The following is a 13,854-nucleotide window of genomic DNA, read 5'->3' as shown; positions in this document are numbered from 1 at the left end:
TTCAATATTCCATTGACACGTTCAATAACGTTTCGCCCTTAAATACGAATTATGTTAATGACGCTGAATAATAATAATAATAATCATATATGTACCTCGTTTATTACGCCTATTAAATTCTTTCTCTTGCGGTGTGACAGTATTTAATAATGGATTGTTAAATTTTAAAAAAGCTGCTACTTCATGACTTAGAAAAAAACTTTATTTTATTCGGAGCTTTCGAACCGTGGTCCTTCTTCAGCGAGTGACTGTTACAAGCTCCGAATAAAATAAAGTTTTTTTCTAAGTCATGAAGTAGCAGCTTTTTTAAAATTTAACAATTTATAATAAACCATGGCTAAAAGTTTTAATATTTATATTTAATAATGGAGTTATAATCCAAGGCTGAAGACCATATCCATTGTCACCAAGTAGATGTCCCGGGGGCATTTCACCATTTTGAAATCGCTTACATAATCCCGAGTTACGCCAAATAAAAGAGTCATGTGTACAACACGGCCAACGTGCTACGATATCGGTTATCCTCAAATCATTGTCGCAAACCAGTTGTACATTTATGGAATAGTTCCCTTTATGATCCAAATATTCGAGGGGATGTACACTCGGGGCCTTTATATTTATGTGTGTACAATCGACCGCGCCTAGGACATTTGGTAGCACACATCTATAACAGGAATGGCTCAAGAGCTTATTCTTCATCAGCAATGCGGTGTATGTCAGCCGCATGTTGAGCTAAGCGTTTTAACTTTTAAAAACCATGGAAGAGCTTTATTTTAAATTTGTACCAGGAGGCTCAGGATTTGTCACTTTGCGGTCAAGGCAGAAATTTTGCAGAGCGCAGCATGCAAAAGTAATTGCACAAACCTACCTTGGTTTGTAGCACAAAGCTCCTCCCGTACTGTCAATGCACCTGAACCTGGACTTCAGTATGCCGTTGACCCTTTCTATAATGTTCCTACCTGTAAATATGCATTCATTAATTTCATGCCATTGTTTATTTAATAAGCTCAAAACCTTGACCTTCAGTAAAGAAAAAAAGGTTTCTTGCTTACCTCTTCTGTGTCGTCTATTAAACTCTTCTGCTGCCACTGGTTTTAGAATTGGAGTAACCATTCTTTCTGTCAAGCCATAACCGTTATTACCCAGAAAGTAACCAGCGGGCATGCCTTCTCCTTCGAAGAGCCTTTGGTATAGACCACAGTGAGTCCAGATAAAGGCGTCATGGCAACTTCCAGGCCTTTCCACCACTACATCTACATTTCTTGTGTCGTTATCTGCAACCTGAAATATGAATGATTAAGTTTCCATCCTTTGAAGCTTCATTGAAGTAATAAAGTAGCAGTTGAACATTTATAGAGTAATTGCTTTTTCTGTCCAAATACTCAAAGGCATCCTGCTTTGGTTTCTCCATCATTATGTGTAAGCAATCCAAAGCTCCCAGAATATTTGGTAGCTTGCACCATTCCAAGAATGAAGTCTGCAAATAAGCACAATTGATTCAAGCTGTTTGTGCATTTTCTATTAACAAGTCATACCTTTGTGCGATGAATGGTCTAAATATCTAATGGGAATTAGATCAAGTGACGCAGTGTCGTGATGATAGCATTAGTAACGCGTTCAATCATTCAACTGACGGTGGGTTGACTCATCCCATTCTCATAATTTGCTTCCCTTTCCATTTGAAATGACCCTGAACCATAAAACAGAAGAGTGGCCAAAACTTCGTGCTCCTCACTTACTACATATTTTTCCTCTCTTTTTCTAAAAGCGGCCTTTAAATGTTCAGAAAGAACATGAACATCATCTTTTCTCATCCTATACTGAAGCAAGAACTCTCTATCGGGCATATCAAACGCATTATTTCGGGTTCTTCGGTAAATTTCAGTTTCTTCAATCGCAGCATCAACTCCAGGATGCACCATTTTAAAGAATAACAGACGACAGTCGTTAATTTATTCCCGGTAGAGGGCGACACAGCCACCAGAGTTCATCGGGCTGGAAATCAGAGTTGATTTTCAATGCCGGATCTGAAAAGGCGTGATCTGATTTGAACTAGCTTTCTCAGCCCTGTATAGAGGGCAGCTGTATATTCACCCTAGCACGTCACGCTAATGACATCCAATGAGACGCCGCTTCCTCCGATACACCACGTGTCGTCTTGGAGCCAAAAGGCGCGGTTTAACTTTCCTGGGGAAGTCTACTGAATTATCTCGGTTATCTACTCCAAAAGATATGGAAAAAATATTTAAGAATAATCGAAACCTAAGGGGACTTAAACAAATGAAAATGTTCCTCCTTATTCTCTCTAGCATAAAGATATATTAACTGCTTGTCTTAAAAAAAAAGAGTTAATCGTAAAGATTTTAAATATTGAATTTTGTTTTTTAATGACGAATAGTCGTTTTATGTTTTAGAAATATTAAAATTTTTAATGACTAACCATTTCTACGGGTCAAAATACGTTTACTTTGGAAAAAAATAATCGTATCACGGATAATGTGAAACGATTAACGGTACCGCAGAATAGCAGACATTTTTTTATTTAAGGGAAGTGCAGACACCCTCTATAAGTGGATAACCATCGACTGACCGCCGAGCCCTACGAATAAACGTAGGGCTATTTCAACTATAAGCTGGTCTATTGGTAAGAAACCTAGATTACTATATGACAGTGAAACCAAAATAGATAGTTTAATTTTAAAAGGAGTTCAGTTTACGGTAGAGGATATATAATTATTAAAATTTGAAACTCAGTGGTATACTTTTAGGATTATTTGTGCCTTTAGTTAATTATTAAAGGAATCTTACCCAGACAAAAATGGTTTTCAGGATACTATGAATGGGTTTGGTTTAAGCTTTGAAACTGTTCCGAAGGATATGATCCCAGTTTTACCGTGTGGCTCAAAACCGCATTGGCTAACTGTTTCCACCATAGGGTGTGATATTGGTGAGATAAAGATTACAAATTCATTTCCTAGTATATTTCCAATCGAGGTTGTGGAACAACTATGTAACATTTTAAAATGCCCAAAGGAAACTTTATCTATGGAAGTGGTCCAAGTTGAACGTCAATCTGATGGACATAGTTGTCCCCCATTTTCATTGACATTTGCCTATTGCTTAGCAGCTGGTTTGGACCCTAAATCTTCAATATTTATAGAGCCAAAAGACATGAGAGCTTTCGTTACAGATTGTCTATTAGAAGGAAGGTTTGTCAAGAAACCAGAAGAAATTATTAAAAACACTACTCCACGTAAAAATGAATTGATTTATTCCATCGTATATGACCTTTATTGTACTGATAATGGTAGACAAATTTTTATTCCATCAGGTAAATCAACTGTCAAACATTATGAATATCTTGAAAAACTAGTAGAATGTAATAAGTGTAAAAATTGTTTAATCTTAAATGCATTGGAGTTAAACGTAAAGATATGCATTTATATGATAATAAAGATACCCAGTATTTTTGTAGTGTGAATTGTTGCAAATAATAAGTCTAAAGTGTATCACGGTAAAGTTAATCTATTTAAATGGTGACAGTTAGCCAATGAATTTGTAAATATACCAATGAATAAAACTTTATATCTCTTAATTAAATTAGAGGGGCAAATCACTAGCATGATTATTAAATCGCCCTCAAATGATTAAATCTCGTAAAAGTGATTACATTTCGATTAAAATTATTAAATATTGATTGAAATGATTAAATCTCGTAAAAGTGATTACATTTCGATTAAAATGATTAAATATTGATTGAAATGATTAAATATCGATTAAAATGATTAAATATGGATCAAAATGATTAAATATCGATTAAAATGATTAAATATCGATTAAAATGATTAAATATCGATTAAAATGATTAAATATCGAATAAAATAATTAAATCTCCACTGAAACATCGATTTAAGATTACTGTGTTTATAATTTACCTCTTTAATAAAAACGTAAATCACGATTTAAATCAATGATTTTTTTCCAAAAAATCACTTATTTAAATCAATTTTTATATAGCATTTTTGAAAAAGAAGAATCTCGCCAATTGATTTAATTTAGGTTTAAATATAATCTTTCTTGTACTCCCCTAATATTGCCTTGGAGTCTCCCTGTGGGTGGGGATTCCGCCGAATTTGTTTTGTAAAGTTTCAAAATAGGTTTTATTAATTTAAATTGAATAAATTCATTATACATATACACACATGTATATATATATATATATATATATATATATATATATATATATATATATATATATATATATATATATATATATATATATATATATATATATATATATATATATATATATATATATATATATATATATATATATATATCTATATATATATATATATCTCTCTCTCTATATCTATAGATTAAGTCTTCAAGAAATTAAAACATATTTGTTTTAGGTAAAATTATGATATTGAACTTGGAAATTTTAATTAAAATAAAAAAATCCATTAAAACCAATAAAAACTTATTTATTTGATTTTTTCCAATTAAATTCACTTAGCTTAGCATTCATAAACGAAATTGTAAGGCGTGTTAATGAGGTAGTTAAATGTATATACAAAGAAAAGTATTTAATCGATTTGAATTCAGGAAAATGTATACGTTTACGGTTTAACAACAACGTGCCTCTCGCAGAGGTTTTAAAAATAAAACTGTGCGATCCTCATTTTTTATTTTCTTCCATAGAGTGTTTACTTGATTTTTTAAATTAGGTTAAAGTTTAATCTCAAACTAGTAGACTAGACACGATTTGTTTAGTTTGGCATTTAATATGATTAATTTTAAAGCAGTTTAGCCTATGGAATTCAAAATTCCCGACAATTTTTTTAAATTATCGGTTCGCGGGTTAGTTTAAGTATTTAATTAATAGTCTTAGGATCACTAATTTTTTAACTTATTAATTATATAATATTATATCAGGAAAACGAACTAAATTTGGATTACTATACTAAATTTGTTACCACCTGACTCCAAATTTTGTTATGGTGGCGTACGTTACAAATTTTAGAAAAGTATTTAAATGATGCACTTTTAAAAATTTATTATACAGTTTTTATATTGCAGTTGCTTATTTTATTTTTTAACTAATTAATTATATTACATTATATTAGGAAAACGAACTAACATTGGATTACTATACTAAATTTATTACCACCTGTCACTAAAAGAAACGAATTACGATGGTACTCTAGCCTTTGGTAGTTATAGCAGGTAACGATTGGGTGTCGCTTTACCATCGTTCTACGTTCACGGCGTGTGTAAGCTTGGATGAGCAAAGAAGCTTCGCTTCCTGCATATGTCACTCGCACTTTCCCTTACGCTCGGCAGTGGTACAAATTTATTGCGCATGCGCCGCGAATACGGAATAAGACCTTTTAATTGATAATTGATTAAAAATAGTACATATGAACCACCCTACATTTCTAGATAAATACTCGTACGCAAAATGTGTGGTTTTTTTAAATCGACGGACCAAACCGTGATGAAAATTTATAATATTATCCAAAGTTCTTCGAATTTTAATCAAGATTTGATCGCTTAATTTTTTATCATTAATTGGTCAGATTTCGATCAAACAATTTCTTAAGGATAACAGATATATTACTACCAACAGCGACAACTAAATCTTAAAAGATTACCCCATCTTGACTACATAAGAAAATGGAAAATGTCCACCTTCAAAACCTTTATTTCAAAATAAAATAAGCTGATATAGATAGATTTTCGGTAGGAAAATAGATACAGGCTATTTACCACCGAAAATCGGGGGTAAATACCAACGGCCTTATTAATATGTCAAACCTGCTTTGATAAAATTTAAAGCCTTAATAATATAACACTATATAGTGTATGGCAAATCCCACTCTCGTAAATATAAATAAAACTTAATGTAATAATTGTAATAGGCAATAGCCATCAATCAAGACGACGGTCAATAAATCCAATTGAACCGTATAGGAGAGAAATGTGAAGGCTCAATTAAAATAATACATTAATAATCGCCTAAAACCAAGGTGAATAGGATCGGCAACACACTAACCACACAGTATTACCATAGGCTTGATTGACTCCATTTTCATCACTTTTTTTCACATGTAAAAACGACTAGAAATCAATTACGTACCCATTAATAGTACAGCCCCAGGCTAGAATGCGCTTTGTGATTCATATACTCTTCTCCCGGGTAACTGGTACTTATTCTTGCCTTGTTATGTTAAAAATATTTTATTTAAAGTTTTAAATAACCCTAATCCTCACGAAAACGAGATTAATTCTTATATGTATTATTCATATGGTTATTTCATAATACACCACACCTGATACTGTAGAAAATATATTAAACTTTTCCTATGAGTGTAAATGTTCTTGTCCTATGAGTACATTTAACAGTTTTGTAGGCCTATGTCGGAAATTTTAATATTTTTAAAATTAAATTATAATTTTTCCAAATTTGGATCTGGGTATTGGGAAGGATATCTAACTATTTCCCACGTTAATTGTAGATTTGGTATATTATGGAACGAGAATCTTGTATTCGGAACGAAAATGGTTGTAATGTAATATAAGGTGAAACCTTGAGCCGCAAATTGCTAATGTTGTTTAGATCTTTAATGTTAGTAATAGAATTTGGAATAGTTGGTGGAAAATCACCTTGTACATTTAAAAAAAATGTTATTGGGGCTTATTGGGTGAAATATTATTGATTGTGCAAATCACTTAACGGTATGTCGAAATTTTCCAAGAGGAAGATACTCGAATACAACTTTTAAAATTGATTGATTGGAATTATTGATAAATACTTTTAAGATACAGCAACAATTGCTACGATTTCTTCAAATTCTTTTCGGAATATATTGAACTCCACTAATTGTCATACCAATACTAAGGTCTGCACACCTATACCCATACACGATCGTAAAAAAACTTAATTATTATCTAATCAATTACAGATGGCGAAATACAAAATGTAATTTAATAATTATGCAGTGGCTCATCGTTCTACGATTAATCTTATTTCTTCCAACGCTCAATCTACAAATTTCAATTTATAAACAATTTCCGCTATTTGATGATTTATAGCCTTAATTTTTTTTAAGTTCAATTACAATTTATTTAAATAGACTAGTTGTTGTTTCTACTCTGTAAATAATTAATTACACACAAATACAGGTACTTTATACAAAATGTATCCCAGGAAAACGATTCTGTAAGTTTTAAAGTCAGAATAATTAACGTTAAGCCTATATTTATTTTCGTGGGAAGAGAAAAAATTAAGGCATTTTACGGAGGAGCTGCCCGGTTTTGAAGTTTTCTATGTCACTATTTTTCAACATGAACAAAATGGCACACATATTATACTCCGCGACAGCGCAGTATATTTAGAGCTCACTTTTCCCTCCGCCTTAAAAACCCGCTGAATTGTATAGGATGCTTTTTAAGGCAGCCCAAAACGGGGGAATCCACGTCACGTCAACTTAACGTGTACACGATCGGGATGGATCCGCGAATCGAAACTTTAAAGTCGCCCATTATTTTTGCGCATGATTATAAAATCAACCACTCGCCCGATTTTAATTTGGAGACCAGATTTGGATTCCTTGGATTGCGTAGCACTGCCCACGATATGCAAATTTTCCTATTTAAATAGTTAACACCGTCAAACAATTTAAAACATCGAAACACTGTTAAAAATTTAAAGTCGCCCGTTATTTTTTGCTGGTGATTATAAAATCAACCACTCGCCCGATTTTAATTCTGAGACCAGATGTGGATTCCTTGCATTTCGGAGCTTTAGATTCGATATCCACATTTTACTATTTAATTAGTTAACACCGTAAAAAAATGAAGTATTTAAAACATAGAAAATTACGAAGAAAGCGGGAGCCGCGTTCTCCGTATTTTACTTTTTAAACAATTGACCCATCGGAGAAGCCGGTGTAAGGGTTAAGGACGCGCACTTTGGAGTGAACGGATGAATGATCGAATCTCGCTTCCGTTAATATTTTTTTCATTTTAATTTTACTTTCAGTTTGAACTGTTTCTCCTCTTTTTATATCAAAAAAATTATATTACTTTAATAAAATTTTTTGTTGGAGATTACTGCAATAAATAACTAATAAACTAATGATAACAAATTTTAAAATTTTAATGTTAAATGAGTAGTGAAGAAAATAAATATAAATTTGGATACCTTTGTGTGCAAAATTTGACCAAAGATTTTGTGTTAAAAATTGGAGGAGCAGTGGATTGTGATTTGAAAGCAGAATGACGTCATTCTGTTGTTCACAGGAGTATTTTGTAATATTATTTCAATTAATTTGACAAATTAATCAACAATATAAAATAATATATGTCCCTTTAAGGCGAAGGGCTAACCACTCTTAGAAAGTCTGTACACCGGATTACGCTTAGATTAGCACTGCCAAAGGCATGGACTTCAAAGATTAGGAGTAATCCCATTAGTACAGTCAAAGGTACGGCTCTGTACACCGATTACGCGGGGTGATCAGCCCCTCGCTTTAGGCTGCACCTCTAACGAGCTCTAAACTGTTTTTTCAGTTCGAAGAACTGTTTTTGTTATAATCTATCTTTTTACCTGTCAAAATCATTTAGAAATTCAGCTAAGCCATTTGTGATAGCGTTTTCAATATTTGCCTCGTTTATTCAAACAATTTGAAAGCTTCATCCTTTTTCAGGGGCGGGGGGTGACAACAAGGGGGGGAAAGCATCGAGACTACAACTGGAGAATTAGTCGTTTTGACTCACTCTTTGACGTCATCCCGGTCGAAGTAAGGGCCTGACCCTGATTTGCGGAATTTCATTTCGACGTTTTTGCTGCAGAAAAATATCACGATTCGTGGCGAATTGACTAACAGGCTGAATAGGCTTAAGCAATAAGAACCCCCCGTGGACCAGAATTGTAAGAGTGATAAAACACGAGAAAAGGTAGAAAAGTAGGCAAGGAAAAGGGACAAAATAAAAGCTAAACCCTAATCGAATTAAATGAAATTACAAGCTACTCATAATAATAGGAATTTTGGAAATTCTGGCTATTTTATTTACTTTTTAATTGGTTTTTGATCCGAGATTCGCGTCTTGAAGACCTATTGGACCCAGGAATTTTAAAGTTTTAAAGGGTCGACGCACTTTCCTTTTGAAGATTACACCTGATGGCCCGCTTCGTGTTTTGTCACTCCCTATTTTTCTTTCGAAAATTCCATTCGCCTTACGATTAGGAAGGCTAGATCGACCCGAATGACAATAGGTACGATGTCGCGATGTTTGAGTGCAATTATCCACTGTGGTCTTTGGGAATTGGGAGCGTAGTGGCCGCGCTAGAGCCAAGGAGAGGAGCACTGGTGGAACATTATTGAACTCCGGAAAGCTCGTTCAGTTTCCGGAAAGCGTCCGGCCCCAAAAGATCATTTCCGTAAGAAGAACCGGTGGACAATCCGGTACGATCCTGGGCTTTCTCTCTGTAAGCTATTTTGAGCGTGACTCCCAATCCCCCTCACGCGCTAACAGCAAGCTCCTTCTATCTAAAGATTATCCATTCAGCCCGGTATAACGATAATAGTCAGCTAGGCTAATACCCAAGGCGCCACCTTAGGCCTAAGTCATCAATTCTCATTGGCTCCCGAAAACTGACACGAAACTCACTCCGTTGACGTTTTCCATTCTCCACTCCCGTTCTGGCTGAAAAACCAGACCCTGAGCGTCACACTATATTCATTCTCCCTAGTTTGAATTGCGCCTTCATATGCTCTATAATCCCTAAAAATTATTAGTCGAGGTATACGCATAATAAATATTCAGTTCTATTTATTTTTATTTTATTTGCAGTAAGTGTCCGAAGACTCTACATTTTAGCTTAAAAGCATTGACAAATTTGCCATGATGATCTCCAAATTCCTGATTTAAAATTGTCACATCTGGGCTTTTTAGAATTGTCAAAGCATTTCATTTTCGAGCAGTCAGCATCTGATGCATTATGCCATTTGGTTCTTTTCCTTCTGCAAGTACATTGGCATGTTTGGTCACCACGGACCCTAGATAGTGAAAAGCATTTGGCCTTTTGAAATCCGATTCCTTTGCACGACGTGCGCTGGCAATTTTCGTCATTGTCGTCTGTCGATGGGCACTCTGTCAACGATAATTATTTTTCGGGGTGTAAAATTTATTTCGTTACATCAAATAAATCAAATATTAGTTTCCTGAAAACGAATAAACCCTGATAAATGTTCACGAATATTCCTTACTAAGAGTAAAATCTACTAAGCGCCATCTATTAAGTGAGCTAAAAAGAAACTATACTCGTAGATATTCTTTTGAAAAATACTGGAATGAAAAAGATAAATTTAGTTTAAAAATTCTAGATATTTTTCTAATAGACTTTAAATGGAAAATCCTACAAAGAAAAATCCTAATTTTGTTAAAATGCAAAATCTCGTAGCCCAAAATGCTATTGTTCAATGCCTTTGCAAAATTGCTCGAACAAAATTTTAAATGTGTATTCTGTGAGGATTGAGTAAACTTAACAATTGATTTATTATAGCCGAATAATAATTCTACCATTTTTTATTAGAAATAATGAAGAGGCGTATTTGATAATATTGATTATACTCGAGCAATTTCCCAGTGATAAGCTAAAGAAGGTGTCGCTTTAAAAATGAAAACTCTTCATTGTACAGAGCATTGCAATGCGACCAAATTGGTTTGTGAAGTCAAGTGAATATAACCTAGAGGCTTTGCCTACATTCCGATTTAATGGGAAATGGTTGAATTGTAATGAACACGTTTTTATGACTTCATAATCTTGTGAGAAATTGGGAATTTTCCATAGAAGTAATTTCTTTTCAACTTTTTGAGTCTACAAAATAACTTTCTCTTTGACTTTTTGTCTACCATCTATCGGTGAAATCGTGTACCTTTTAATTTCTTTGAAATTGAGATATTAATAAAAACACAATCAATGAAAATTTTGTAATTCTAGATTAATTCATTTTTAAGACCACAATTCACACAAAATAATAATTTAAAACAAAGGATTATAAAAATTATATTTATAATTAATAATTATTATAATAATTATTAAGTGTTATTTTCGTAACCCGTTGAAGAGATTGCGCTCTTGACCTAAAATCAAGATAGAGCCTGAAATGTGACGGATTTCTAACACTATGGGTCAATTCCCAAGTCTGTTAGAGAAAATTTCATTCTTCCTATCGTGTGAAGAGCAACTTCCCCTACTTCTAACGTCCTCTGTTCCGTCGTCTTCCCAATATTTGGTACAGTCGCGAAGAAGACGACGGAGCAGACGACATCGTGGCGTATGGGAAGTGAGCTTTCGCTAGAAAAGGGAGAGATAATTTTCATCCACAGATCTTAGAAATCAAAAATTTAAGAAGAATAAAAAAAGTATTTCGAACGTTTCTAAGAGATGAATCAATGAAACTACATAGAAATGATCAAAATGGTTGTGCTTGGCTCCGGACTATCGCGCAATTCAGTGTGAAATCTTACCCCCGCAGTGATCGAAGGGTCCGAGCCACTTTCCTTCTACGCATGTTATAGATTTTTTTCCCCCAGTTTCACACGGAATGGTGCATACGTGCATCGTCCGTCCATAACCGGAATCATGCATATCCGTACAACTATGCTTGGGGTGTTTGTGGAATTCGTGATCAGGACAGTCTATTTAATGAAAACAGAAATTATCAACGCTTTGTCTTAAGCTGAAAACACATTGAAAGCCAATCTCGGCTTTCGTTAAAAATGTGAAAAACACACAAACTGACAAAACCTTTAAAGAAAGCGTTTCTATATAGAAGCACCTTCCGGCAATAATTATGTCGAAAGTGGTTTGACCTCCATCTATTAATGGCAAAGCGTACTAAAAATCACATTTTCTGTAGTAGTAGAAAGATTTTATGAGAATAGCGAGTACCTATTAGTGTCCATTATAGCGCCTTATTACTTTATATCACGCAAAACTTTTGCGCAGGCAAAAGCTGAGAAACGCTCGTCTAGAGAAAGCGAATAGTTTTCGATCCAAGAGGCCATCGAGAACAGTCGCGTAGCAGCCTTAACAAAGGACCTTGTTCAGTTTCCCTGCTTTGCGCTTGTGTTTCTTTCACGCAGACGATATGAAGACCAAATTAACTACATTGAACCCGAATGCAATCATTTCTACCAGGAACGACGAACTACACCATTAACCGGTCTACCATATGGAGCCAGGATGTCTGTTCCTATCCACGTGTTATTTAATTACTTAAAACAAGGAAGTATTATACTTTTGTCCACAAAAAGTTTCAAGAAAATTCCTTGTTTTTTTTAAGAAACAGCAGTTTTACTACAGAGTCAGCTGATAATCGCAAATGAAGTTATTTGTCATTAATTTGGGTTTCTATTTTCATTCAATCGAAAAGATGCTTTTTAAAATTTTACAAAATAAATGTAATGCTTATTCGTGGTAACAAAAATGATCAATCTTGCCAGCGATGAAAGCTGATATGTAAGCACACGCATATTGCTTCCCTTTTCTGTGAACGCACTTCTCTTGGCGGCTGCCAGTGCAAAAACAAATTTAACTAATTTAGCCGTCATTTTTCTCCTTGATTTTTATCGGGGGACGAAAAAAAGTGATTTTGCCCGGGCTCTTTTCACTTTCAGTTTTATTTATAATTAATAACTCGATAAATTTTATCACCAGGCGAAATTAACGCCTTAGGCTACATACGGTACATTTACAAAAACCTACTTAGACTAACGCTTAATAAGCAGATTTTGGCTGGCGAAAAGTAAATTATGAAATCCAAGTGGCTAGATTTTACATTCTTAAAGTCTCTTATATCGCAAAGTGTGCTTTTGAAGGCTGTCATTAGAGATTATTATGGTTACCAATTTCAAATTCTCCATTCACGTGCAAATAAATTAAAACCTTAGAGCGATTCATGTAATTTTGACATTGAATGCAATTTTGAAAGGTTTGTCGCACTAGGGCAAATGTGTGGAAGTATTTAGAGAGGCAGACATTTGGAAATACATATTAGATAAAACCTTATCAATAAAACTTACCTTCAGCATTTGTAGGGCAGAGAGCGCTAAGTATGAACGCGGCGAGAACCACACAGTTCATTTCCAAGATACTTTGAAACCCCTTTCTGTAACTCGAGCTTTGGCACTTAGAAGCGTTATATGCCTTTTCCCAGAGTGAATTGAAAGTCAAGTCCTTCTACTCCAAACAAAAAACGCCACGAGTAAAGCCACGAAACAATATAAATCACCACTTATTTTTTCAAAACTTATTTCAATAAAATATAAAATAACAAAAACTAATAAAGTTGTACTCATTGAATTGTCAATTTACCTTTTAAATCAATTTGAGAAATATTGCTTATTGTAGGGAAATAATGGAACTAACAGCCTCGTGTACACGTTCTAGGCTTAAAGAGCAAAGATTTTAATATTTTGGGATTTTAATATTAGAAATATTATTACATTAATTTTTGGCACGGATTTCGTGGAACCCTAACGACGAAAATGTCAACAAACTTCCTGCTTTTTAAACGAATTCAACAGTTAGCTGCTTCTCTAGTTCTTTTTTACACAATATTCGCTCTTACATGTTGCGACAATTTTATAAATAAGATGAAACTAAAGGTTTTAAAATAAAGTTATTCTAGATGGTTAAAGAAAGTGTGAGCATTGACAACAAGAAAAAGTTTCATATTATAACTCCTTTCTTAATTCTTCAGTTAACAATAACGATAAGCAAATAAGTAGAAGGAAAGTAAAGTCGACACATCAAACCCGTGTTCGGGTTCAGGTTCG

The 13,854-nt window shown here is 33.9% G+C and overlaps 1 protein-coding gene and 1 long non-coding RNA gene across 3 annotated transcripts in view; both read right to left on the bottom strand.

The window, feature by feature from the left end:
- Positions 1–13,256, bottom strand: part of LOC149933628 (uncharacterized) — a 163,755-nt gene extending 150,499 nt beyond the window's left edge. The window contains exons 1-3 of one of the 2 annotated variants that reach the window (XM_090156661.1): positions 13,099–13,256; positions 11,542–11,712; positions 9,835–10,161 (exon numbers count right to left, since the gene is read on the bottom strand). In XM_090156661.1, coding sequence (XP_090012787.1) covers positions 9,890–10,161; positions 11,542–11,712; positions 13,099–13,159 — 504 coding nt within the window. In that variant the 5' untranslated portion in view covers positions 13,160–13,256 and the 3' untranslated portion in view covers positions 9,835–9,889. Of the gene's footprint in view, positions 1–9,834; positions 10,162–11,541; positions 11,713–13,098 lie in introns of those variants that run through there. The other variant, XM_090156662.1, reaches the window with a different exon arrangement.
- On the bottom strand, positions 10,992–11,536 carry LOC149933629 (uncharacterized). The gene is made up of 2 exons (XR_016473017.1): positions 11,448–11,536; positions 10,992–11,154 (listed from the first exon to the last, which is right to left on the bottom strand). It is a non-coding gene; the product is annotated as an uncharacterized LOC149933629 (long non-coding RNA).
- Positions 13,257–13,854: the final 598 nt, after the last annotated feature.

The sequence above is a fragment of the Leiobunum rupestre genome, chromosome 8 (assembly GCF_980474605.1).
Source record: "Leiobunum rupestre chromosome 8, qqLeiRupe1.1.hap1, whole genome shotgun sequence".
In the NCBI taxonomy this organism is placed as follows: domain Eukaryota; kingdom Metazoa; phylum Arthropoda; class Arachnida; order Opiliones; family Sclerosomatidae; genus Leiobunum; species Leiobunum rupestre.
This window is presented reverse-complemented; position numbering and strand designations above follow the sequence as displayed.